General features: G+C 38.7%; 7 protein-coding genes across 7 annotated transcripts; 5 read left to right on the top strand and 2 right to left on the bottom strand.

The window, feature by feature from the left end:
- Nucleotides 1-57: 57 nt before the first annotated feature.
- LOC9321385 (probable beta-D-xylosidase 5) lies at nucleotides 58-3,007 on the top strand. The gene is made up of 6 exons (XM_021031832.1): nucleotides 58-386; nucleotides 476-865; nucleotides 945-1,114; nucleotides 1,213-1,310; nucleotides 1,407-2,174; nucleotides 2,255-3,007. The coding sequence occupies exons 1-6, from the start codon at nucleotides 90-92 to the stop codon at nucleotides 2,875-2,877; spliced, it is 2,346 nt and encodes a 781-aa protein (XP_020887491.1). The 5' UTR covers nucleotides 58-89; the 3' UTR covers nucleotides 2,878-3,007.
- A 42-nt stretch (nucleotides 3,008-3,049) lies between these two features.
- LOC110230049 lies at nucleotides 3,050-3,521 on the top strand. Its single transcript, XM_021031835.1, has one exon. The coding sequence runs from the start codon at nucleotides 3,137-3,139 to the stop codon at nucleotides 3,416-3,418; it is 282 nt and encodes a 93-aa protein (XP_020887494.1). The 5' UTR covers nucleotides 3,050-3,136; the 3' UTR covers nucleotides 3,419-3,521.
- Nucleotides 3,522-3,589: 68 nt separating this feature from the next.
- LOC9321384 lies at nucleotides 3,590-6,002 on the top strand. Its single transcript, XM_021031836.1, has 4 exons — nucleotides 3,590-4,601; nucleotides 4,684-4,950; nucleotides 5,033-5,124; nucleotides 5,200-6,002. Exons 1-4 carry the CDS (start codon nucleotides 3,810-3,812, stop codon nucleotides 5,984-5,986), a joined length of 1,938 nt encoding a protein of 645 aa, XP_020887495.1. The 5' UTR covers nucleotides 3,590-3,809; the 3' UTR covers nucleotides 5,987-6,002.
- An 823-nt stretch (nucleotides 6,003-6,825) lies between these two features.
- LOC9319262 lies at nucleotides 6,826-9,849 on the top strand. The gene is given in 3 exon segments (XM_021031837.1): nucleotides 6,826-7,764; nucleotides 8,858-9,697; nucleotides 9,699-9,849. Coding segments are annotated over 3 exon segments (1,791 nt in total). The 5' UTR covers nucleotides 6,826-6,883; the 3' UTR covers nucleotides 9,769-9,849.
- Nucleotides 9,806-12,877, bottom strand: LOC9321383 (mitotic checkpoint protein BUB3.1). Its single transcript, XM_002883148.2, has 9 exons — nucleotides 12,617-12,877; nucleotides 12,382-12,512; nucleotides 11,902-11,984; nucleotides 11,345-11,611; nucleotides 11,146-11,221; nucleotides 10,990-11,070; nucleotides 10,559-10,637; nucleotides 10,373-10,473; nucleotides 9,806-10,090 (listed from the first exon to the last, which is right to left on the bottom strand). The coding sequence occupies exons 1-9, from the start codon at nucleotides 12,728-12,730 to the stop codon at nucleotides 10,003-10,005; spliced, it is 1,020 nt and encodes a 339-aa protein (XP_002883194.1). The 5' UTR covers nucleotides 12,731-12,877; the 3' UTR covers nucleotides 9,806-10,002.
- Nucleotides 12,878-14,240: 1,363 nt separating this feature from the next.
- Nucleotides 14,241-15,387, top strand: LOC9319261 (zinc finger protein AZF2). The gene has a single exon (XM_002885270.2). The coding sequence runs from the start codon at nucleotides 14,421-14,423 to the stop codon at nucleotides 15,225-15,227; it is 807 nt and encodes a 268-aa protein (XP_002885316.1). The 5' UTR covers nucleotides 14,241-14,420; the 3' UTR covers nucleotides 15,228-15,387.
- Nucleotides 15,388-17,458: 2,071 nt separating this feature from the next.
- Nucleotides 17,459-21,601, bottom strand: LOC9319260 (protein SNOWY COTYLEDON 3). The gene is made up of 6 exons (XM_021031473.1): nucleotides 19,833-21,601; nucleotides 19,196-19,315; nucleotides 18,790-18,906; nucleotides 18,586-18,675; nucleotides 18,094-18,201; nucleotides 17,459-18,012 (listed from the first exon to the last, which is right to left on the bottom strand). The coding sequence occupies exons 1-6, from the start codon at nucleotides 21,282-21,284 to the stop codon at nucleotides 17,962-17,964; spliced, it is 1,938 nt and encodes a 645-aa protein (XP_020887132.1). The 5' UTR covers nucleotides 21,285-21,601; the 3' UTR covers nucleotides 17,459-17,961.
- Between the last annotated feature and the right edge of the window lie 4,516 nt (nucleotides 21,602-26,117).

Here is a 26,117-nt window from a genome sequence, read left to right as displayed (position 1 = left end):
TAGTAAAACTAATTATCTTCTCTTCCCGCCTATAAAACTAACTCCATACCCTGTCTTCTATTCCATAAGAGAGAAGAAAACAGAGAAAGATGAGTGTAGGAAGATTTGTGGGTGTCTCTCTGCTAATAGCAGCTCTAGTTTCATCACTATGCGAGTCTCAAAAGAACTTTGCGTGTGACAGGAATGACCCTGCGACGGCTAAGTATGGTTTCTGCAACGTCTCGTTGTCGTATGAAGCCCGTGCCAAAGATTTGGTCTCACGTCTCTCCCTTAAGGAAAAGGTCCAGCAACTCGTAAACAAAGCCACGGGAGTTTCAAGGCTCGGTGTTCCTCCGTACGAGTGGTGGTCAGAAGCTCTCCACGGCGTCTCCGACGTTGGACCAGGGGTAAAAACATCATAACTGTACATATATGAATGTGATCATATATGAGTTGTTTTGTAATGAAATGCTAACGTTTTGAGTTGTTTTGTAAGGTGCGTTTCAACGGGACGGTGCCTGGAGCGACGAGTTTCCCGGCGACGATATTAACGGCAGCGAGCTTTAACACATCGTTGTGGCTAAAAATGGGAGAAGTGGTTTCTACGGAGGCTCGAGCGATGCACAACGTAGGACTAGCTGGACTCACCTATTGGAGTCCCAACGTTAACATATTTAGAGATCCAAGGTGGGGTCGTGGCCAAGAGACGCCAGGGGAGGACCCTCTCGTTGTTTCAAAGTATGCCGTGAATTACGTCAAGGGCTTACAAGACGTTCAGGACGCAGGAAAATCACGGCGGCTTAAGGTTTCGAGTTGTTGCAAGCATTACACTGCTTATGATCTTGATAACTGGAAAGGCATCGATAGATTCCACTTCGATGCCAAGGTAATTTATAAATCCATAAATTTCAAGATCTTATGATTGAGCTTAATGTTGATGAATTTGTTATTATTTTGGTGGGAAGGTAACGAAGCAAGACTTGGAAGACACGTATCAGCCGCCATTCAAGAGCTGTGTAGAGGAAGGAGATGTGAGCAGTGTAATGTGTTCTTACAACAGAGTTAATGGTATCCCAACTTGTGCAGACCCTAATCTTCTTCGTGGAGTTATCCGAGGCCAATGGCGTCTTGACGGGTCAGTCATTTGTTTTTTGCCAGAACCAGTTTGACCTAAAGATCAAAGATCGATTTATATATGGCGAATTGATTTCTTCGAATCTTTCTTGGTCGCAGGTACATCGTTTCGGATTGTGATTCTATCCAGGTCTATTTCGACGACATTCATTACACCAAGACACGTGAAGACGCAGTTGCTCTCGCCCTCAAAGCAGGCAAAAATATTTAGATGATCATCTCAAAGAGATCATTACATTAGATATGTCATTTTGATCTTTGAGTAGTAAAATATGTTGTTTTGTCTGAAACAGGTTTGAACATGAACTGTGGAGATTTTCTAGGTAAGTACACAGAGAATGCAGTGAAGCTTAAGAAACTGAACGGATCAGAGGTTGATGAAGCGCTGATTTACAACTACATTGTTCTCATGAGGCTCGGATTCTTTGACGGAGATCCAAAATCACTTCCCTTTGGTCAACTTGGACCGTCTGATGTCTGCAGCAAGGACCATCAAATGCTTGCGCTAGAAGCAGCAAAACAGGGGATTGTACTGCTTGAGAACAGAGGAGATCTTCCGTTATCGAAGACCGCGGTTAAGAAAATAGCAGTTATAGGGCCAAATGCAAATGCTACAAAGGTAATGATTAGTAACTATGCGGGTGTTCCTTGTAAGTACACAAGCCCTTTACAAGGGCTGCAAAAGTATGTACCGGAAAAGGTTGTTTACGAACCGGGGTGTAAAGATGTCAACTGTGGTGAGCAAACACTAATTTCAGCAGCGGTCAAGGCGGTTTCAGAGGCTGATGTGACAGTTTTGGTGGTTGGATTGGATCAGACGGTAGAGGCAGAGGGTCTTGACCGGGTTAACTTAACCCTTCCGGGTTACCAAGAAAAGCTGGTGAGAGATGTGGCTAATGCTGCAAAAAAAACTGTTGTGTTGGTCATAATGTCAGCCGGACCTATAGATATCTCATTCGCCAAGAATCTGAGCACGATTAGCGCGGTTTTATGGGTTGGATATCCTGGTGAAGCTGGAGGAGACGCTATAGCTCAAGTCATATTTGGTGACTACAATCCTTGTAAGCCTCTTATTTGAACCCTAAACCTTAATTAACACTTGACACAATTACTTACTTATTTGTATTTGTTGTTGCATCAGCTGGGAGACTACCAGAGACATGGTACTCACAAGAGTTTGCGGATAAGGTTGCAATGACGGACATGAACATGCGGCCTAACTCAACCTCTGGTTTTCCTGGAAGATCTTACAGATTCTACACAGGGAAACCGATTTACAAGTTCGGATACGGGCTTAGCTACTCTGCTTTCTCGACTTTCGTTCTCTCAGCTCCATCGATCATACACATCAAAACCAATCCAATCTTGAACCTAAACAAAACAACCTCTATCGATATCTCCACCGTAAATTGCCACGATCTCAAGATCCGGATCGTTATCGGGGTCAAGAACCGCGGGCAACGGTCTGGAAGCCACGTGGTGCTCGTGTTCTGGAAACCGCCTAAGTGTTCAAAAACTCTGGTGGGTGCTGGCGTGCCACAGACGCAATTGGTAGGATTTGAGAGAGTAGAAGTTGGGAGAAGCATGACAGAGAAAGTTACCGTTGAGTTTGATGTCTGCAAAGCACTTAGCCTTGTGGATACTCACGGTAAAAGGAAACTAGTCACCGGACACCACACGCTTGTTATTGGTTCTAACAGTGATCAACAAATCTATCATCATCTCAACGTTAGATTGGCCGGAGATTCAACGGTTTCTATCTGAAAAAAACAAAGCCCACAGATTCTACTAAAGTTCTTTATTTTCAAAAGTCAATACTGTAATGCTATCATCAATTATGACCAAAACCTAAATAAAAAATTTGGTATAATACCACAAAAAGGGTCAATAGTTATCCAAATATTTGAACCTATAGTAGTCAACTTAATACAATACAAATTTGATTTCTCTTCTTATGCCACATAATATAAATATTGGGTTTCTATAAAAAAAAAAAATTGTATTACAGAAACAGAGAAGTTTAATGGAGGGGTTAATTCCATATCTGATTCATGCTATCAAGAAAGACTATAAGCCTGATCATCAGAGGTATCGATCGATGTCTGTAGGATCGAGCCGAAGCTATCGACCATTAATGATGGGACAAGAAGGTTCTTCTTCGATGCAGGGATCTTCTCACCGTCGAACTAGATCAGACTACAATCCACCTGCTATAATGGATAAGTCTGATCAGAGATCATCAGGTTTTGGTCAAGAATTTGTGAATAAAGATTCTTCTTCTCAAAATATAGCAACAAAGACTTAGCTTGCAGATAGTCGTTGATTTTATGTAAGAAAGAAATTTATGTCTGATTTTCTATTTATATTATTCAATTTGTAATAAATTTGATACCTATCAATGAAATTAATTTGTTTATCTTTAATTTACTATATCGATCAGATATAATAATTTGGTCAAAGTAACTTATTAACAAGAATGACCAAGAATAGTAAAAGAGAACTGTCAAAATAACGAAATGACTAATAAACAGAGGACACAGAAGAATGATCTGTTGATTGCTTGGCGGTCAAGGAAGGAAGATCCCCGTTAGGGCTTTTTGATCATAGAAAAAGAATGAAGGATTTCCCAAAAACCCTTACTTCATTCTAAAAAGAATCTAAACACATTAGCTTCCACCGATCTTGTTCTTGTCTGTATGCAACAGATTGAGAAACGTAGCCTTCTCTGTTCGTTTCTCTCTGTGTTTCATCTGATACATTTACAAGCATTGCTTTTGGAAATGGCAGAACTAAGATCAGGTGTTCTTTTCAAGCTTCTAGAAGAAATGGGAGTCGGGAAAGTGCGAAGAGACGTCGATCACAGACCGGTTTTGCTGCAGATAAGAAGCATAATCCCTGTGTTAGCAGCTGGAGGATTATGGCCAAACAAAGGTTTCTTCTTGAGGATAACAGATTCAACACACTCAATGTATGTATCATTGCCGCGAGAAGAGAACGATCTTGTTCTTTACGACAAGTTACAAATCGGGCAATTGATATTCATCGAGAAGCTTGAATTTGCTTATCCAGTTCCTATGATCAAAGGCATTAGACCAACTCCAGGCCGAAGGGCTTGCACCGGTGATCCAATCGATCTAATCCCTAAAGAACGGATCGAAAAGTTCTGTGTCGGTCTATCGGATATGGAAGAAAACTATGATCACCAAGTGAAGAAGCCAAGAAGAACGAGATGGAATAACTCAAGCGTCTCTGAGTTAAATTTTACAGATTTGGGGTTATCGAAAAACCTTTCGAGTGTTATGGAAGAAAAGGATGATACAGAGTCAATGATTTCGAGTTGCTCTTCGTCTTTTTCTTCAGTAGCTAGGAGAAGAAGCTGGATAGGCTCAGGTGATAATAGGAAGAGAAGAGAGTCGTTAGATCCATCCATGATTAAGAATCATGATCATGACACTAAACATGCTTCAATTGCTCGAAGTTCTTCCGCTGTAAGTTTTACATAAGTGACTTTTCCCAAGAACATCTCCTGCGCGATTATCTGACATCTGTTTTTTTTTTATATCTTTTCAGACTTCACCTTCGCTGTCTATCCGAAGCTATGGAGGGATAGAGGAGAAATCAAGTAGTAGAACAAGAAGAAGAGATGGTGTGGTTTCACCATCTCCAAGATGGTCTAAAAGCTTAAGCTATGGAAGTGGAAGTAATAAGAGTAAGAACCTTCTTCCACCTAAAAGCAATACCCTTGAATCCTCAGATTCGATATCGAGGAAAAGAAGCTGGACAGAGACAGAGATTCTCTGGGATTCACTTCCTCCAAAAGTTGTAAATCTCGGAAAGGTAATAATACTGATAGCTTTTGATCAATCATAGAAAAGGGTTTTTATCGGTTTGAAAGAGAGCTCACTCACGAATTTGGCAGGAAATTCTGAGACAGAGAGATACGGCTATTCGAGCTGCATCCCAAGCTTTGTTAGAGGCTTCAGCTGCTGAAAGATTGCTCAAATGTCTAAGGTACAGAACTTTGACTGGGAATTAGTTGTGCCTTCTTGCTCAAGCAATTTTCTAACTGAAATGTTATATATAAAGGTCATACTCGGAGCTTTCGGACAGGAGAAACCAACATCAAGAAAATCAACAGCCACCAATTCAAGATTTCTTGAGTTTCCAAGCTGAGTTAAGCAAGAGCAGGCTCATCATTCAATCACTATCAACTGAAAAAACAGAGCATTCCAACTCCAACATAGTCAAAACAGGAGATGAGAGACGCGAAAAGGCGACTCAGTGGATCAAATCAGCATTAGCTACCGATCTCCAACTGGTTTCTTCTACCGCAAGTAAGCCTACACAGAGCCCCGGGAGAAAGGGTCTTACCCTAATTGCTCAAGAAATTGATAACCGTGAAGATAACACAAGCGAAAGCGACTCGGGATTGGGAGAGAGAAAGGAGAGGTTAAGCAGAGCATCGAGCGAACTTAGAAACTGGCTTAAGGAAGAAGGAAGAAGTTGGTATCTAAGCCGTGTTGAGAAGTATTTAGATGAGATCAGCAATGGAACAAAGTGGAGAGAAATGAGCAGTCAACAAGTAGGGGAAACTATGTATCAGATAAAACGAGTGAGTGATTGGTTAGACGCCATTGTTAAAGGAGAAGAAAATGAGGAAGAAGAAGAAATGGTGATGATGATGATGTCAGAGTTTGAAACAGAGGCTTGTGGTAGAGTGAGGAACAAGATTTATAGGATTCTTTTGAAACATGTTGAGACAACTTCTTTGTTAAGTCATCAACGTAGTACCAATCTCATGTCTAATCAACAACAACAACAACAACAACAACAACAACAACAGCACTTGTTCCAAAAGACGATGTCACTTTAGGGTTTCTGATCTTTTTGTTCAGAGAGACAAAATTCGTTTTGGTCGTGAGATTAGGGCTTAAGGTACAATTTCTTGTTTTGTATCTCTATGGTTGTTTCCGGTTATGGCGAGAAGGAACTGGAAATTTTCAGCGAAATTTATATGGGTTCGGTTTAGTGGATGATCAGTTTAACTGTATCGAGCCAAACCGAAATGGGGAAAGTAGAAGAAATATTTTTCATACGGAAATTGCGTCACGATTTTGTAGTATCTTTTTTTTTTTTGTTTAATTTGTTGGTTTAAGTATCGTAACGGTTTTAGTAATTAATTATAAATGTTATCTAAGTACATTTATATAAATGGTGTATGGGAATGTGTATTCAAACGAGATATAAGAGAGGTTTATTTGCAAAATAATTTTACATATTTATATCCACAAAACTTCGCGGAGAGTGGGATTTTGGTTTTTAAAGAAACTTTTTTTGTTATTTTATCAGATACAATTTACATAACATCACATTTAATTTGTATATATAATCTCTCTGAAGGTGGGATTTTGGTTTTAACAAATTTTATGTTATTTTATCCGATAACAAGTTAATATACATAAAATCATATTTTTATTAGAGATGCGATTTTACAAATGGGCTTATCTACTTGAACTTGATAAGCGAAGAGTTAGCACAAAGTACAGATTTTGGATTTTCTTTTTTTTCAATAACCTAGTAAAATACGAGAAAAGTGAGATCTCGAATGATATCGAAAGGGTGATATCTCGAGTTCCTATTCACTCTCTCCTCTGACCAGGTTTCTGATCAAATTAGGTTTTTTTCTTCTTCTGTGAATTTGCTTCAAAATCTGTGATCAGTTCTCTAAGATTCTCACCCTAAAGGGTTCATTTCATATAGCAGAGAAATCATGTCTGTAGCTAAAAATCTTTCTCCGGAACGAGAATCCAAAAGGCAGAAGAACATACCAGAGATCATGGAACCCTCGTTTCCATTGTTGTCTCCTGATAACTGTGGTCACTGGTACATTCGTCATGGAGTCTGCATCGTATGCAAATCAACGGTGGACAAAAATATCCAAGGCCGAGTTTTCGACGGTTTACAGCTAAGCAGCGAGGCTTTAGCGTTAACGAAGCGTCTCACAACGAAATTCTCTTGTCTCAACATGAAGAAGCTTCACCTTGTCCTTGACTTGGACCACACGCTTCTCCACTCCGTTAGGGTTCAATTTCTCTCCGAAGCAGAGAAGTATCTAATCGAAGAAGCGGGTTCAACAACAAGGGAAGATCTATGGAAGATGAAAGTCAAAGGAGATCCCATACCCATAACCATTGAATACTTGACAAAGCTACGGCCTTTTCTTCGCGAGTTCTTGAAAGAAGCCAACAAGCTGTTCACGATGTATGTTTACACAAAGGGTACTCGCCGTTACGCTAAAGCCATTTTGAAGCTGATTGATCCAAAGAAACTCTATTTTGGGCATAGAGTGATAACAAGAAATGAGAGTCCTCATACGAAGACACTTGATTTGGTTTTGGCTGATGAACGTGGAGTGGTGATTGTGGATGATACGCGTAATATTTGGCCCAATCACAAGAGTAACCTAGTGGTGATTGGCAAGTACAAGTATTTCAGATTCGAAGGCCGAGTGTTAAAGCCTCACTCTGAGGAAAAGACGACAGACGAGAGTGAAAACAACGGTGGATTGGCCAATGTTTTGAAATTACTCAAGGAAGTTCACCGTAAATTCTTCAGGGTCGAGGAAGAGGTTGAGTCACAGGACGTTAGGTTGCTGCTAAAAGATATAGAATTTGTTCGCCGAAGCTTTCTGTGTAAAATGATCTCTTTGAGTATGTAGAAATTTGTTCCCATTGGAAGTTTGTCTATTCATTCATTAGAAAGTTGTTTGCAAAATTTTCTGACTACAAAGACTGTAAAACGAATTCCATATATGGTGGATGTGGGTATTTCACTAGTTGATTTAAGGCTCAGAGATAGTCTTTGGTTCTTCTTAGCAAATACAAAATACAACATAGGAAGTCAGTTGTGAATCTTCCTTTCTAGGCCTCAAGATTTGGATATGCTTTGGGCTTCACTTCTATTTTATTAACGTTCCTTACAAAGATGGCCTCTAGTTCATGCCTGTAACACCTCAGTACCTCACACACAGAGACTCAAAAAGAATTCTTAACCCCAAACCAAATAGCAGATTTCGTTAGCTGCATTGCGGGCTCGTATTGTTTTTTTTTTTTTTGTGGTTGGTTCTGTTCATCTTGGAGTTTGGAATGATACATGATAGATTGTATCTCTCTTGGTCTTTGTTTAGTTATTGCTTCTCTTTTTTGGGCTTTGTTTTCGTGGATATCTAATTATTCCGCCGATTTGTGTAAATCTATCATGTATCATTCTTTGGCATTATCAATCAAATAAGATGACGAAAAAGAAAAGTTAGTTAGATAGGAAAAGCATAGACATGGACATGTGGAAGTTGAACTCAACTATTGTGGGGGAAAAGTAAACAATATTCATTCAACCAATTTAGCTAAAATAGATTATTCATATTTAACTCTTCTTCTTTTTTTTTTTTTTGACAGCTCATATATATTTGACTCATCTAATTTATCTTATTTTGTTAATTTAATGAATCATAATACATAAATTTACTTTTCATAAAGAACCATTTATTTTCAATAAAGACACTACAAACAAAAATCACAATTTGTTTTTTTAAAGTGAAGACCCCTCCCTAATCAGTAGAAAGTGCATTTTTATAAAGGTAACAAAGAGCTCTCAAAAATGGAAACGTATCAAGTGAGAGGGCATAATGGTCTCTTCTCTTCTGTCTAGCTTTCTGATCATACTAGGTTTTGTTTATCAATAAAGAAACCATGTCTGTAGTTGAGAATTTTTCTTCGGAACCGCAAGCCAAAAGACAAAAGATCGAACCAAAGATCAACGAGTCCTCTTCATCGTTATCCTCTTCTAGTAGTTGTGGTCACTGGTACGTTTTTCACGGAATCTGCATCGCCTGCAAATCAACAGTGAATAAAAGCCAAGGCCGAGCATTCGATTATATTTTCAACGGTTTGCAGCTAAGCCACGAAGCTGTGGCGTTAACCAAGTGCTTTACAACGAAATTCTCTTGTCTCAACGACAAGAAGCTTCACCTTGTACTTGACTTGGACCACACGCTTCTCCATACTGTTATGGTTCCAAGTCTCTCCCAAGCAGAGAAGTATCTCCTCGAAGAAGCGGGTTCAGCAACAAGGGAAGATTTATGGAAGATCAAAGCCATAGGAGATCCAATGGAATTCTTGACAAAGCTAAGACCTTTTGTTCGTGAATTCTTGAAAGAAGCCAACCAGATGTTCACCATGTATGTTTACACTAAGGGTAGTCGCGGATATGCTAAACAAGTCTTGGAGCTGATTGATCCAAAGAAACTTTATTTTGAGGATAGAGTGATAACAAAAAACGAGTCCCCTCATATGAAGACACTTGATTTGGTTTTGGCTGAGGAGCGTGGGGTGGTGATTGTGGACGATATGCGTACCGTTTGGCCCGACCACAAGAGTAACCTAGTGGATATTAGCAAGTACACCTATTTCAGACTCAAAGGCCAAGAGTCAATGCCTTACTCTGAGGAGATGACAGACGAGAGTGAAAGCGACGGTGGATTGGCCAATGTTTTGAAATTACTCAAGGAAGTTCACAGTAGATTCTTCAGAGTCGAAGGACGTCAGGTCGCTGCTACAAGAAATAGAATTTGAATTCAACGAAGAATCTGTAGAATGATCTCTTTCTGTCTTCTAAACTCTGTAGAAACTTCATGTAAGCATTGGAAATTTGTCATCTTATAAAATCAGTTTGCAAAGAGATTTTGACTACAAAGACTTTTAAACATATACGGTGAATGTGGGTATTTCACTAGTTAATTAAAAGCTCAAACATACGTTGATCAAATCTTTGGGACACTCCTAGCAAATACTAAAACAACCAACATAGGAAATAACTTGTGTTTCTTCCTTTCTAGGCCGCAGGATTCGGGTATACTTTGGGTTTTGGTTTCACTTCGATTTCGTTCACGCTTCTTACAAAGATGGCCTCTGGTTCTTGCCTGCAAAACCTCACACACAGACCCAAATCAAAGAAAATTCTAACTCGAAACCGAATACAAAGAGAGTACTATCCTTAAGTGTACGGTTTTGTGACAAAAACAGAAAGGGTGCGTTTAAAGCATTAAATTGTTTGTGATAATCTGTAAGATTAAGGCACAGGGTTATTCTCTGCTATGTTATCTCTATAAGCAACCAATCAAACCAATGCCCAAATCATCAGAGATCTCAAAGGCACACTATTCTAAAACTTCAGAGGATTAGAAAGGGAACAAGTTACTTACGATTTCTCCCCCTCTTCAAACGTGTAACTTGAAGCAACAGCCAGTAGCTGACCATCTCGACTGAATGACAGTGCCGAGATACTTGTTGGATACTTTGAGTACTACAAAAGGAACAAGGAGCAGATAAATTTTGTGCCACACTAACACTGAGAGAAAAATAACCAAAAGATATTGCCCATTACTAACCTGATATAACCTCTTCTTGTTGTTACCATCCCAAATGTTGACGAAACCATCACAACCTCCAGTTGCAAAGGTGCCATAGCTGCAATTAAAAATCTCAGATGATTACAGAGGAAAGTAGTTAACAGGAGAGATTTCTCAGCATTATAATTTCGCATTAGTTCTAATTAACATTTGACTCAAAACAAATTAGTTACAGAAACTGTTTACACACACATCATATTAGCATCCAAGCAGCTTTGAACTAGCTTTCAAAGTCCATTTGTTCTCTTCATCATTAGAATTTCATCTTAACCATTTCAATCAGCGGAAAAGGGTTGAAAACATCAACTATAATATTTTGCTTACTTATTATTTTAACCTTCTTGTGTTCTGTAAGTAGTACATCTAGAATTTATGAAACAGTTGGGACTTCTTCTAAGACAAGAACTCACATTGGATGGAAGGCAATGGAATTTACAGGGTAAACAATGTCCCTTCCAGCCTCTGATTTCCGATGACATTTGAAAGCATATCTGATAACAAGTTCAAATACATCTGTAAGTCAAAGTTGTAGAAAAGAGAAAGAAAGAAAAACACAAAGAAATTACTTTTTAGCTTGAGCAGCTTCTGACAGATCAAAAAACTCCATAGCAACCCTTCCTTCAACAGAGCTAAGAGCATATCCTGTAAATTTTAAATTTCAGAAATTCAGTAGTGTGGAAGAAGAGGAACTGAGAGTAGAGAGGTATACTTTGGAATTGGAAGAAAAATTTAGCAACCACAGAAACAATATGTGAGTCATCTAACCTGTTCCATTAGGATAACAACGCACACATCTCGTCTGGTATTTCAGTGAAGACTCTCTTCTTTGCTCAGGCTGAGACATATTTCTGAGATCATAGATGTTTACATGCCTTCCTGCTGTTGCCACTACCAAACGATGTCCAACAAGAGACATAGAGTAAACACGCTCTGGCTGCAAATATGTTCCTACCTGGGTGCGTTCAGGCCCACTTGCGCCTCTTGGATCCCAACATTTAACTGTTTTATCCCAAGATCCAGTGATCACTTGCCCTGTAACATCACACAAAATCATAATGTGTCAACACTACTTTGGAGGAAGTAAGAAAGAACCAAAATGCTGAAAGCAAAATATTTGAGTTCCGGATATAGTTACATTACAAGAAATAAGAAACAAAGTTCAGTGTCCCTGACAACTAAGGTACTAAATCATCCATTTAAAAGTAAGTATCATCAGAGTCATATAACAAAAATTGATTAGCTATGAGTTTTCTAGAACTTAAAAGCACCAGAAATCGTCAGTGTTAAACTAGCATAAAGAGCATGATTACCACTCTACCTACCTGCAGCATAAGAATACTCAACACATCGCACTGGTTTGTCATGTGTCCCCAAAATGTCCTCTTTGCCGACATTGAATACAATCCTGCATATAACCAGAGAAAACCCTTTAAACTAAAGAAACTCTACAACGGATTTAAGGCATTTGCTAAATGTAGAAAGTTTGCATAGCCGTCACTTTGTCAATAGAAAACTCGCTGTAAAAATCAACAACTTCTGAGCAGGAAATTAAAAAAATTTGAGCAGCCAATGTAAAATTAGCCTGAGGGGAAACATGCTTATGCCAAGAGTCTCTTCAAAGGACTGAGATTAGCTTGCAAACTTTATACACATTTGATTTCAGTACTGTAAAATTAAAAGTTAAGGACTAAGAATTCCAAATGCACAAACGAATTCATTGGCTTTGTTGTACAACACCACAAAAATCTCATTTCAAACGAATAATGATAGCTTAGCGGAGAGAAGAGAAGAGAAGACAATACCTTCTGACTTTGTAATCGGCGCCAACACTGAAGCCGGAGAAATCATCGTGAAAACAGCAATCGAGCACTGCTCCGCCATGTAAGAACTCCCCTTTCAACGAATTGGTGCTCACATCATACAATCTCACACGCTTAATTGCAGCAAACACAGAACAAACGGAAACAAAACTTCAGATGAAGGAAAAAGGACTTGAATCAAATCAGTCAAAAAGCCAAGTGAAGGGGTTTCTCAAACCTTATCCCATGAAGAAACGAGGAGATGATCACTGTTATTGGAAAATCGGAGATTGGAAATGCCGTCGGACGGCGGATTCGAGAGCTCACGACCGGCGGACGGAGTCGTAGTCATTTTTCCCGTTGAAGATCACAAATTCTAGGGCTTTCTACTTTCTAGAGAGAGAGAGAGGTTTAATTTTGAATTCAAATTCCAAAAGAACAAGAGTCGATTAGATCTACTCAACTAATTTTACTGGTTTAATTTATTTGAATTCGAATTAGCGAAATGGTCGGTCATTCGAAATTCGAATGATCCAAAATCTGAATCATGTAAATCACGAGTGCAACGAAGATGGGCCGTTAGGTGTCTGATAAGAGACTTACATATATCGAGCTTAGTGGGCTAAAACAAAGCCCATATTCTACAGAGCCTGCAAGCTTAAAAAGGTAAGAAGAAGAGTATAGAATCTGAATCAAAGAAAGCGTCTTAAACTGTATTTCCTCAAAGATGTTGTCTGTGCTATTATCTAACTGCCACGTGTCTTAAATGCCACGTGACGTCTCCGCCTACGCGTTTGGATAAATCACGTCCACTGTTTTTGCTTGTTGGGTATAACAACAAAAGTGACATGGGCCTTACAAGTGGTAACGGAACTCCCACGTGTCCTATAAACACTCCCCGTTTTAGTTACTAATACGGTACGCCACGCCACACCTAATCTTTTCCTCACCTACACTCAACTCCACTCAAGTTAGCTCAACATTCTTTTTTTCTTTTGATAACAAAATTCCAGTTTGTTTCTTTCCTTTTATTTATTTCTACGTATTTTTCGGGTAGAATCCAGGTGTTTTTATTAAACGAATCTTGTCGAGTTATTAACTATATAGATATGAGAAAAAATTAATTAATTATTAGCATGGGAAGAGTATTAATAAATAATTAAGATCATGAATCATGATAAGAGATAATGAAAACAAAAATCTAGAAAATTCGATAAATCTTCAAGAAGATTAGTACCAATTAAAACGTAATTAGGCGTGTACGCGTTTGGTTTAAGGCGTGACCCACACGACTCGTGGCGCGTAGCCAACACATAAGTCAGCTCCACGGGAAAGGTATGCTTCTTTTTTTTTTAATTTAATTAATTTTTTAATATTAGCTAAAATCTATTTGTGGGTTTACCAATTTGTTACTTTTCTGGTTATTGACTTTGAACCGGTCTCTCACTCGTGATGACCAAAACTTATTAGGTCAGCCGTGACCAAAAACAACCCGGTATTTTACAGTAAATTTCTCTTTATTCTTTTTTGGTCAAATTTGGTTTACTTTGCTGGTGTGGTATTTACTGATTATTTCCAATTATATGAAAATCTTAAAATTAGTTAACAAAATAAATATGTTAAAAATATGATTTGTTAAGCCTAATATAATTTTCTATCAGATATATCTGACACATATCAAGAGCTAACAAGCAATAGATGATATATTATCAAAAAATGCTATATAATAAGAATAATAATAAAATCATATTGTTGATACTAAAACATTGTGAAATTTCCTTCCATGTTTACTAATACTATAGTGTTAGGTTTATTAAGGAGTGTATTGACAAAAAAGAAGATAAAAATTTGACCGACTTAAAAACACATCTGCCACGTGGTTTCCATATAAAAACAACAAGTCCAAACATTTACTTCTTAAGCACTTCACTCTCTAATTTTCTTCTATCTCTCACCATATTCGCGATTAAAACTCTCTGAACTTTTCTCTCAATTTCTGATCCTCAAAAGCAAACAAACAGTTAAAGAAGATTCGTCTGAATATGGCCCTCGAAGCGATGAAGTCTCCAACTTCCTTCACCAGAATCGAAACGAAAGAAGATTTGATGAACGACGCCGTTTTCATTGAGCCGTGGCTTAAACGCAAACGCTCCAAACGTCAGCGTTCTCACAGCCCTTCTTCATCTTCCTCCTCGCCGCCTCGATCTCGTCCTAAATCGCAGAATCAAGATCTTACAGAGGAAGAGTATCTCGCTCTCTGTCTCCTCATGCTCGCTAAAGATCAACCGTCTCAAACGCGATTTCATCAACAGTCGCAATCGTTAACGCCGCCGCCAGAATCAAAGAACCTTCCATACAAGTGTAGCGTTTGTGGAAAAGCGTTTCCTTCGTATCAGGCTTTAGGCGGTCACAAAGCAAGTCACCGTATCAAACCACCAACCGTAATCTCAACCGCCGATGATTCAACAGCTCCGACCATCTCCGTCGTCGGTGAAAAACATCCGATTGCCGCCTCCGGCAAGATCCACGAGTGTTCAATATGTCACAAAGTGTTTCCGACGGGTCAAGCACTCGGCGGTCATAAACGCTGTCACTACGAAGGCAACCTCGGCGGAGGAGGAGGAAGCAAATCAATCAGTCACAGTGGAAGCGTGTCGAGCACGGTATCGGAAGAAAGGAGCCACCGTGGATTCATTGATCTAAACCTACCGGCGTTACCAGAGCTCAGTCTTCATAACAACCCAATCGTCGACGAAGAGATCTTGAGTCCGTTGACCGGTAAAAAACCGCTTTTGTTGACCGATCACGACCAAGTCATCAAGAAAGAAGATTTCTCTTTAAGAATCTAATATTCGACTATTAATTCTTGTGTAATTTTTCATTTTTCATTTTTTTAGTTACAGTTTTTCATTTTTCTGATTTGGATTGAATATTCGTATATTGTTAGGGATTGATACAAAGATTTGATTATTGATTAAGTCAGAAATTCATTTTTACTTTGGTAACTAATCTAATCTATTGATCGGTCCACTCTGTATAATGTTGGACACGTGGCATTATATGTGTGAACACAGAGCAGAAATAGTTGGGGAAACGAGAATCCTTCCATGTGGGATTCGTTGCCTTCATTAGTATTTAGCACATGTATTATTAATTTGGTCCATAAATAACAATTTAAGATTAAAAAAAAGAAAAACTCTTTCTCTTTTTATATTCTTTGTCATACCTTCCGATATGGTTATTGGCCGTTAAAAATATAGTGTATAGCCTAGCTTGTTTTCTTTATTCGTATTAAAATCATAAATTAATTGCACATGCTTGTTACTTGTTAGCAAATGCATGCATCATTATTAATTTTTGTTTTGAAATTGATTATATCGAATCATAAATAAAGATGTGACCACGAACCTGTGTATTGGTTCTTAGGTTTGTGCTTAAAACATTAATTAGAGCCTAACTTCTACCATCTAAATATTATAGACATGAAAGTGAGAATTTAATAGTATATACTTAGCGTTGTTCATTTGATTTTAGGAAGTTAATTGATTTTTCACAAGTTAACACTCTTAATTAATTAATTTGATTATTTGATAGTGTACCAGACATTCGTTTTCTGTTTTGCTTTGATAAAATATTCAAGCTGAGGAAAGAAGACTAAACTAGAAACTGTATTGGCTCGTGTACGGTTCTACCTAATCTTAATAATCAGAACCAAACACGTTATTAAGTATAGGTCATTATTAATACGCGTCGCAAATGTAAAAGAACCACATAGGTTTTCGTTGAAATCTATGTTCTCCAACATTACTCAGTTAATTGTTCACCAAAAAAGCATATTCTAATTAAGTATAAAGTGATTGCTATTTTGGTTTGGCGGTGCTGAGATATCTTATACCAAAAGAACACTACAATACTCTTTTTATTTGATTGACATAAATAATATTTAATTTAGAGATAAAAGTGAACCCAAAATTGGAATAAAAGAGAGCTAGAGTTAAGAATTTACGTGAATGACAAGTATAAAACTGCTACAAGGTTGTGATTTTAGACTTGATATAGATCAAAATGAAAGTACTGAACAATATTATCAATTGAATTCATTCCATTCGTGTCGTTTTGCATATAAACTGTGATGTTCTTGACGTGTTGCCAATTATAATCTTATCCAAACACATCCCATTAAAAGGCATTTTTTTGTTCTTTTTTTCTTCTATTAAAAATATAACCGATCCTTGGTCACCAAGTCTTGGTGTCCCTGTTGGTTGTGTACTTAGGGCATCTCCAATGATGCTCTATATCTTGCTCTAAACTCTATATTTAGAGCAAAATCACTCCAATGGTGCTCTATATCTTGCTCTAAAAATAGAGATATGAATAGTGTTGCTCTATATTTGGAGCAACACTATTCATATCTCTATTTTTATAGCACAACTTTTTTATTTACAAAGTACTCCCTCAATTTTAATATAGTATCATATTATACCTAAACAAAATTATATAATTAAATTACATATATACATAATTTTATATTAAAAATCATAGTTACTAAATTAATTGAAATTTAAAATATAACAATAACATATATTAAATTAAAAAATAATGCCATCACAAATGATAAACTTAAAATATATAAAAACGATTAAACTTGTCGTTAAAACAAGTTAACACACCATAAACTAGTGATTTAATAATACGGTAGATCGATTCCGGATCCACTAATGATGATGCTTAAATAAAAATATATTAATCATTCGATCTTCTATGTATGTGTTGTAATAAAATTTAATTTTTAATAATATGATTATATTAGATATTTGTTTAAAAATAAACTAAGTGGATAGAATTTGCAAACTTTAAAAGTAAAGGACTATGTGAAGAATTAAAATAAAATATTAAAATAGAATATTTATTTTAGAGCAAAAAATAGAGCCAACTATTGGAGCAAACCTCTACTCTATTTTTTGAACACTCCAAATTTAGAGCAAGAAATAGAGCCAACGATTGGAGATGGTCTTAGAAAACAAATAAAAAGAATGACGTCATTTGTCTTATTCTTTTAGCACACTATGACACAAACACGTACTAAAGACGCATTGATGCGGCACATAAAAACGACAACAACTGTATACACAAAAGAGAAGAAACGACACATGGGAAATAAGAAAACAGCAAGAAATCCAACTCTAAATAAGAGAGATTGATATCTTCATCTTTATGTACATTTTTTTTCTTCTTCATTAGAGAACAAAAGCAAAAGATCTATTAGAAGCTTTTTCTGTATACAATTAAGCTAACTTCATAGGCAAAACTAAACACCACATTCTATTCTTTGACCTCTCTCTTCTGTAAATCTCCAATGCAGGAACTTAAATAAAAAAACGTCGAATCCCAGAGTGCAGTGAAACAGATATCCCGAGAATCTCACCTTGATCCGGTTGAAAACAATAAAGGCGGTTTTGGGAATCCGAGGGAAGGCCGTGGGAGTGTAAAACGTTGTTAGAAATCATTCATGTTGTGAAGTGGCGTGAGTAGTCGTGTAAGCTCAGAGGAGATCAGTTTCTACAGTTGTGAAGTCAGGTTGGTTTATATCCGGCTTAGTTGTATTATGTGCGTCTTCATGCTGCAGTCCGTTACCTAGCAAGAGGCATGATTTTGCTTATAAACACTAAGCATGGAAGAAAATGCAAAAGTAGAAAGCAGAGAGAGCATTCAAACCTGCATTGCTGCTACTCTTGATAAGAATCCTTGACACTGTTCAAGCAAAACATTTTCTTTCGCAGTGATATTCACCATTTCCGCCATTACTGAATTCATTTCCTCCACCTATCAATGACAGCAAAAAAAGAAAGAAAAATGCAACCAGGTTATGATCCACAAAACACGAGAAATAGTACTTTTTCATACAACCAGGTTCTAGTTTCTGACCGGAGCTAGTGTAGCAGTACCGAATACTCGAAATAATTTAGCCTTTTTAGAAAGAAACGCATTAGAGTACTTGCAGGACTAACTGGTTTTGAAAATATGCATATACGAATGGACAAAAGCGACTTTCCACATTCTATCTTATAATAACCATTAAGATAAAAGGGGCAAGGAGATAGGATCACAAGAAATTGGCTTGCATCTCTGTATTCTCATGATAAAGAGCAATGAGAAGATAGCTTCCTTAGTCAACATTCACGTTATAATCACTGACAAGGCATTTACCTTCGATGTCAGCGAGAAAATCGAAGACACCATAGCGTGCATGACATCAACGGCTGAACTAACAGCATGCTTGAGATCTTGAATATCAACCTAACAACACAAAAGTCATTGAAACCATTCAGAAAAAGGAATCTAATGTTCATTACCTAAGGATACAATATAAGACAAAACAACCATATCAGGGTCAGGCAAAGAGGCACTCACCAAGGCTTTTCCACTAATTGGAAGACGAAGTGTGCTCGCTTTCAAAGCTTCAGTCGCTCCTGACAAAGAATTTGAATGATCTCTGTCCATAAAAGACCATTCTTCTAGATAACCAATCTACAATTTCCAAATACAATGATTTCTTCAGTGTCAGAAAAGATTAGAGTAATTACAGAAAACAAGTCATAATCTCTTTTCTTTACACATGTCAAAAGTTTTGAACTTTTGAGATAAACTGCTTTCATGTTTCTTCACGTGTTTCCTTGTCAAAGATTCAGAATGCCATGAGAAGACGATTTTGAGCGATTAATGATAGTAACTTCCACAGATGCAGAACTAGAAAAAATTACTATACGGAAACAACCATCGACATTCCACATCTGTAATGGTGCAGTCATATTCTCACCTGCTCCTTCAAGATGGAAGCTAATTTCAGTTTCTGCCTCAGCAAAAGCAACTTGATCCGTTTCAGAGTGACAGAATGGCGTAGTTCCGAGATTGATACCCATGCGTTCCAGAGGTTTTTCTGTCAAAAAAAGAAATAGTGCGTTCACCAGATTGTGTCTAATTTACTGGACCACATCAATTACTCAACAGTTGAGTCTCAAGTATCTATAAGAATATCATATCCTAACGATAGCTAGAGTTCATAACCTTTTTCATGCTTATTCTATTTGCATCTGTGTCATCACACATTGGGCAAAAACTAGCATGCAGCACAATCCAAAATGTAGAAAGGCACAAAAGTTAAATCAAACACTGTTCTACGTCCTAGAGACTTATCAGGGATCTTTTCTTACCAGAGAAGTATAAGTATGCCCTGTTGGTATATTAGCAGGGCATTATCACAAAAGAAATGCACAGTTTAGAGGCTTAAACAGTTAAACATTTTTATACCGCACCAATAGCTAAAAAGAGTTTTCAAATCATGTCTTCCCTAAGTCTTATGCATTGGCTAAAAGCACTTGCGATCCAAGCAGGCACAACCATATACTCACAATTATTAACATAGCAATAATGGGCTAAAAAAAAAGAAAGAATACCTCTGCACTCAGTCTATGTACCATGAAAGTAGAGTCCGCCCTCGCATTGGCAAACCGCCATTGCAGATAACGGTTATACAGAAGCCTCAACAAGTGGGCATCCATAACGCGATCCTCCCCAATTTTTCCCCTCCTAATATCAGCAGAGAAACAAAGAATTGAAGGCAAGGTGCGGTTATAAGCATTCATTTGTTCAGAAACTCCATTTCTCACTCGGGAAGGACTAGAAAGTGCCCTAGCTGGAGTTGATGTAGCTGTTGCCCAAAGCTTACTTGGTGAAGCAGGGCGAGTAGCACCCCTTATTGGAGAAGTCATACCGCGAGGAGATGATGTCAACGGACTATCACTAGAGAACCGCTTCGATTGACTGAACTTTGATGATGAGATACTCCTGATTCTCGAACTTGGGCTAGAACTTCGAGGTGAGCCAGGATCCTGAAACCGCCTTAACCGGCTATTAGTCTCTTGCCAGAATTTAGCAGAAGCCACAGCATTATTACGCGGCAAGCCCCTTGTTTTAGAAACCTCACCATTGACACCAGAACAACATTCCTGCGCACCATTAGTGCTACCAGATGAAACACTATCAGTATCAGATGCAGTAAAGTCACATGAAACACTAGAACCCAATTTTGGATATGTGCTTGGTCTTGTCTTGCTCTCATCTCTCATTTCCAAAATTCCATCACCTCCTCCCAAATCCAAATTCAATCTCCCATCAACAGAAACCCTAGAACTCTGAGAATGCTGCAACATTGAGCTTCCCACAAAGCCAGATCCAAGCTTCCCACTACCATCACTGTCACAATTCACGCTTCTAGAAAGCGAATTCGGCACAAGAGAGTCAGAACTTCCCCTCCGAGAAGCACCTGGCCACAGTTGCTGATCCACCGGCTTAGAATTCTCCCTCTGATCTCGAACAGGTGTCGCTCTCCGCCTCTCAGGAGTAGATTTCCGGTGAGAAACAGGCGTGGTAGTCTCCTTCTTCTTACTAATCGGAAGAGAAAACGCCTCACCTTGAAAAGAAACAGATAAACTCCTAGTAGAAGTGATAAGCATCTTCGTCGCCGCCGACATTTCCGTTCTGGTGTCAGAAACTGCCGACGGACGACGACGGTCCACCGATTGAGACCGTTTGGGCAACGAGGAAGGCGTCTTAACCAAATTAGAAGCAGAATTCGTCGAGCGAGAGAGCAAAGGGGAAGGATATCGCTTACTTGTCCTCAGTACCGCAGACGAAGAAGAAGAGGAAGTAGATGTAGCAGTGGTGGTGGTCGAGGGATGTGAAGGAGAAGGAGATAAGTAGCGCGAGGGGACATTTTTAGCAGCTCTAGGTCTTCGTTGTAGTCCGCCATTGTTAGCTGTGAGTTGAGGTTTGTCTTGTCGATCTCGAGGTGGATTCTTAGAGTCGGTGCTGGAAATTGCTGCTGCTTGAGGAATCGCAGCCACCATTCTCTACGAGAAATCAGTCGCTGCTTCGTCTTCTTCTTCTTCTTCGTCTTGGTCTTCGAGATCTTCACAGTGCATTACAGAGATTTGATTTGTCAGTTTCTTCTCCTCACTCTCTACCTTAGACAAAATAAATAAATTTTGCAATCAAATGTGATTTTTTTTGTTTCACAAAGGATTTTGCATATTTTTCTTTGCTTCAGAGCGAAGAGAGATGTGAGAATTGGAGAAAGGTGGGGTTTCTGGATTTGGGGTTTTCTGAGAAACTTTAGTTATGATTTTCGCTTTTTCGGAGGTTTGATGAACTTTTGCATTAAGTCTGTTTTAATTGGCTAATTAAACTGAATGTTAAATTTACCTAATTCGTTTGCTTTTTAGCCAATTAAACAAATCCGAAAATAACTACATTAATAATGATGTGGTGTGACAAAAGCTCTCAACAACAAAATTATAAGCTTTCGTTATTAAAATGTAAGATTACGAATTTCAAAATCAGAAATTTTGAAAGACTGGTACTTGTACTTGGTGATTTCTACTAAACTTATCGCTGTGCTGGTATACTTTTAGTGAACAAAATCCATAAATTTTAGTATATAACAATGTGGATTTTTAGCGTTTAAATGCAAAATACCTAGTTGATCAACAAACAATGCAGGCGCATTTGCAGTAGAATGCGAAACGATTAGGCCCTAGCTAGTGTTTATCTTTTACAAAATTCCCAAGAAATTTGGTCGGGTCCGATCATATAAGGGCATGCGCAATGGCGCATTTTCTCCCCGGGTGTGACCATTAAAGTAATCGAAAATAAGAGAAAAGTTGTCTCTCTCCTCACATTCGGGTGTAACTTTACACTCGGGTGTATAAGACATTCTCTTTCTCTCTCTTTCTTTCTCTTTCTCTTTTCCCTCTCTCTCTTTAAATTATAATAATAAAAAAAATTTCACACCCACACTCACACTTACCCCACTGTAGGTGCTCTAAGAGAACGTCGCATTGATGTCTATTTTTGTATCTTTACTTGTACAAACTCACATTTTATTCACCCCTAAAATATTCACTCATTCCACAAATCTACTGTTTATTATTTACAAGCACAAATCAAAAACCTTTGATCACTGATTCTATATTTTCTAGGTTCCTTTGAAAGACATTTTAAGAATGTTCTAAATCAAAACTTCTTCACCGTTTGTTTTGTTTTTTTGTTTAGCTTGGCAAAATTATCATGGAATATGAGAAATTATCAACATCACACCCAAACAAGAAGAAACCCCGAGTTCTTGTTCATAAACCAGATCAGGTATATATAATCCAGCTCCCAAGGAAAATGAAAAAACCCAGTAAGCTCTAATGGTCCCTAAATACTTGAACACAAGTCTTCAATATAACAAAGCTTTTGAGTATTATAGAAAACAGATTCATAATTGACTAGTCTGTTTCCAAAAAAAAAAAGAGAGCAAATGAAGATGATGTCTAAAACAAATAAAGTATCGTAAACATGACTGGTTGATTAATAATCTCCTTCCTTCCTTTTGGCCAATAGGCGATAATACTTGGCCTTGATTGATTTGCAATATACTTGGAACATAAGAGCACACGAGTGGGCGACCATACCGCAGATCTTTGAGATTCACAGCTCTTCCAAGACCCACTTTTCTCAAATATCCATCCTTTCCAATGATATAAGCTGTGATCACAATGATATAAACATGTTGACCTCCAAATGCATCACAGGGTGAAGTGTTTTATATGGGTAACGGAAATGTTGAAAATGTTTTTTTGGTCGAAACAGCAAAATTACTTCTGCTTTTCTAGTAAGAATATATCAAAAGGAAACGACAAAAGAGAAGAAGAAAACCGAGTAAAAGGATGAAATAGAGATTATTAGGGACCTATAATGTAAATATATTATACTTAGGCTAATATGTTAATTTTCCTAAGTATGTTTAGGGTTTCATGTGTAGGATGTATATATACCTTTTCTCAATGTCAATAGAACACAACTTTTCTCTTTATTCTCTTTTCCCTTTGGCATGGTATCAGAGCTAGAGTTTTAAGAAGAAGATCAAACAAAGGGAGAAAGAGAAGAGATTATGGCCGACGGTGAGAACAGTGTTGGGAAAGAGCTCGGGCCGACGAAGACTGCGGAAGGCGGCAGCGGCAGTGGGCTCACGGTGGCGGAGAAAGCTAGGGCTTCGCCACTGTATCTCCATCCTTCGGATGGACCGGGTAATGTGATCACTACTGTTCAATTGAAGGGAGAAAACTATGAAGATTGGGCTAAGCATGTGCGGAACGCCTTGCGAACGAAACGGAAATTGGGGTTTATTGATGGGACCTTGGAGAAACCTACCAAGGATGATGAGATTGAACAGTGGGAAGTGGTTAATTCTATGTTAATCGCTTGGATTATGAACACGATTGAGCCGACTCTCAGGACATCGATTTCTATGGTGGATGAAGCTCAAGCGTTGTGGGAAGATTTGAAGCTTCAATTCTCTGCGGGAAACGGGCCAAGAATCAGTGAGCTTCGGGCTGATATAGCAAACTGTAGGCAAAACGGAGATACGGTAATGGTGTACTATGGGAGACTTAAGAAGATGTGGGATGAATTGGCAATTTACAAGCCTATTCGATCATGTAGTTGTGGAGAACTGGCTGCTCAGTTGGAAGAAGACCGTAATGAAGAGAGAACCAATACCTTCTTGAATGGTTTAGATTCTGCGAAGTTTGGTACGGTGCGTTCTACTATCACAAGTATGGAACCACTACCCAAGCTCTCACAAGTCTATCAAAGGATCATTCGAGAAGAGAGACAACTCACGATTACTAGGAATCGTGATGCCACTCCGGAGGCTGTGGGGTTTGCGGTCCAGGCTGCACAACGGGGTCAAACTTCCAATTTTTATCGCGAGAAGGACGTGACATGTACTCATTGTGGTAAGTATGGGCATGCAAAGGCTGATTGCTTTCAGATAATTGGCTTTCCTGAATGGTGGGGAGAACGAGGTCGTGACTACAATGATCACGGTAGAGGTGGACGTGGACGTGGAGGACGTGGTGGCCGGTTTGGACGTGGTCGCGGATCCGGTGGTAGGGCTAACGCGGTCACGGGTGTTCAGGCAAATATTGTTGGGGGAATACAAGCTAATTCAACAAGAACACCGGCTGATTTGGATCGTCAATCTCTACCACAAATGAGTGATGATCAATGGAATGCTCTCAAGGGTCTCTTTGCTTCTCAAAAGTCAAATCCTAATGAGAAACTGAATGGTAAGAAAGAATGTGTTGATTTTATTATTGATACAGGAGCATCACACCACATGACTGGTAATTTAGACTATTTGTCTAATGTGATGAATACCAATCCATGTATGATCGGTCTACCGGATGGTGATCATGTGGTGTCCACCCAACATGGTGATATATGTCTCGGGGGTGATTTGTGGCTACAAGGAGTTTTGTACTCTAAGGATTTAACATGCTCCTTAATTTCGGTTGCAAAGTTGTTGAAAGTGGTTAAGGGTTCTATTACATTCACTGATGAGTTGTGTGTTATACATGACCGGGCTATGAAGACGCTGATTGGGGTTGGTGAAGAGTATGGGGACGTGTACGTGCTTCGAGGGGTGATTGGTGCGAAGATACACAAGACTGTGAGCAGTTCAGGATCATGGGATTTATGGCATCGTCGTCTTGGTCATCCGTCTAGTCATGTTGTTCCCTATTTGTCGAGTTATTTAGATATTAGAAAGCAAGTTAGTTCCACAACAGTTTGTGATATTTGTTTACGGGCTAAACAAACCCGGGATTGTTTTCATGAAAGTTCTAATAAAGCTGCTGGAATTTTTGATTTGATTCATTGTGATTTCTGGGGTCCGTATCGCATAGTATCTACTTCGGGTGCTGCGTATTTTCTGACAATAGTAGATGATTATTCGAGAGCGGTTTGGGTGCACCTGTTACGGGAAAAGAGTGAAGTCGGTGTAACTCTTAAGAATTTTTTCAAAATGGTGGAACGACAGTTTGAGAAGAAGGTGAAAGTAGTACGTAGTGATAATGGCGGGGAATTTATGGGTTTGCGATCGTACTTCCTAGAAGAGGGAATCCTGCATCAAACGTCATGTGTCTATACTCCTCAACAAAATGGTAGAGTGGAGAGAAAGCATAGACATATATTGAATGTTGCTAGATCGTTGATGTTTCAAGCTACCTTACCACGTCAGTTTTGGGGTGAGTGTGTTATGACTGCATGTCATTTGATTAATCGAACTCCATCCACTGTTTTGCAAGGAAAGACACCCTATCAGCTGTTGTTTGGGGAAGTACCTAATATCACTCACTTACGAGTCTTTGGTAGCTTATGCTTTGCTCGTAATGTTTTGCGGGATAAAGATAAGTTTGGGGAACGAAGTAGACGGTGTGTTTTTATGGGGTATCCATTTGGTCAGAAGGGATGGCGTGTGTATGATTTGGAGAAGTTGGAATTCTTTGTTTCTCGGGATGTGGTGTTTCAAGAAGAAGAATTCCCATATCAGTTGTCGGAACAGCGATCGATCGATCCACAGCCGGGATCGATCGATCCCGCACAGTTTGAAGATGATCAGTTTCGACCAGAGATGACTAGATCGATCGATCCGGCACGTGGATCGATCGATCCCGAGTTACTGACGTTTGATGAGTTGACGGACCAAACGGGATCGATCGATCCGGTACGTAGATCGATCGATCCCAAGCTACTGACATGTGACGAGCTTGGACCCGAGACGGAGCGATCGATCGATCCCACGTCTAGATCGATCGATCCAGAGGAAATTACTGAGACATCAGCCACTAACG

Source organism: Arabidopsis lyrata (genome assembly GCF_000004255.2).
Source record: "Arabidopsis lyrata subsp. lyrata unplaced genomic scaffold ARALYscaffold_3, whole genome shotgun sequence".
In the NCBI taxonomy this organism is placed as follows: domain Eukaryota; kingdom Viridiplantae; phylum Streptophyta; class Magnoliopsida; order Brassicales; family Brassicaceae; genus Arabidopsis; species Arabidopsis lyrata.
Note: the sequence above shows the minus strand (reverse complement) of the source record. Positions and strands in the feature narration are given on the sequence as shown.

Coding starts and splice junctions, on each gene's coding strand:
- LOC9321385 (XM_021031832.1), top strand. CDS start 90: ATGAGTGTAGGAAGATTTGTGGGTGTCTCTCTGCTAATAGCAGCTCTA. Junction 387..475: donor TCTCCGACGTTGGACCAGGG/GTAAAAACATCA, acceptor TTGTTTTGTAAG/GTGCGTTTCAACGGGACGGT. Junction 1,311..1,406: donor TGCTCTCGCCCTCAAAGCAG/GCAAAAATATTT, acceptor TGTCTGAAACAG/GTTTGAACATGAACTGTGGA.
- LOC110230049 (XM_021031835.1), top strand. CDS start 3,137: ATGGAGGGGTTAATTCCATATCTGATTCATGCTATCAAGAAAGACTAT.
- LOC9321384 (XM_021031836.1), top strand. CDS start 3,810: ATGCAACAGATTGAGAAACGTAGCCTTCTCTGTTCGTTTCTCTCTGTG. Junction 4,951..5,032: donor AAGTTGTAAATCTCGGAAAG/GTAATAATACTG, acceptor CGAATTTGGCAG/GAAATTCTGAGACAGAGAGA. Junction 5,125..5,199: donor AGATTGCTCAAATGTCTAAG/GTACAGAACTTT, acceptor TTATATATAAAG/GTCATACTCGGAGCTTTCGG.
- LOC9321383 (XM_002883148.2), bottom strand. CDS start 12,730: ATGACTACGACTCCGTCCGCCGGTCGTGAGCTCTCGAATCCGCCGTCC. Junction 10,474..10,558: donor ACAAGAAGAGGTTATATCAG/GTTAGTAATGGG, acceptor TTCCTTTTGTAG/TACTCAAAGTATCCAACAAG. Junction 10,091..10,372: donor TTTGAAGAGGGGGAGAAATC/GTAAGTAACTTG, acceptor GAGGTTTTGCAG/GCAAGAACCAGAGGCCATCT.
- LOC9319261 (XM_002885270.2), top strand. CDS start 14,421: ATGGCCCTCGAAGCGATGAAGTCTCCAACTTCCTTCACCAGAATCGAA.
- LOC9319260 (XM_021031473.1), bottom strand. CDS start 21,284: ATGGTGGCTGCGATTCCTCAAGCAGCAGCAATTTCCAGCACCGACTCT. Junction 18,676..18,789: donor CAATTAGTGGAAAAGCCTTG/GTGAGTGCCTCT, acceptor TTGTGTTGTTAG/GTTGATATTCAAGATCTCAA. Junction 18,202..18,585: donor TTTTCTCGCTGACATCGAAG/GTAAATGCCTTG, acceptor TGTCATTGATAG/GTGGAGGAAATGAATTCAGT.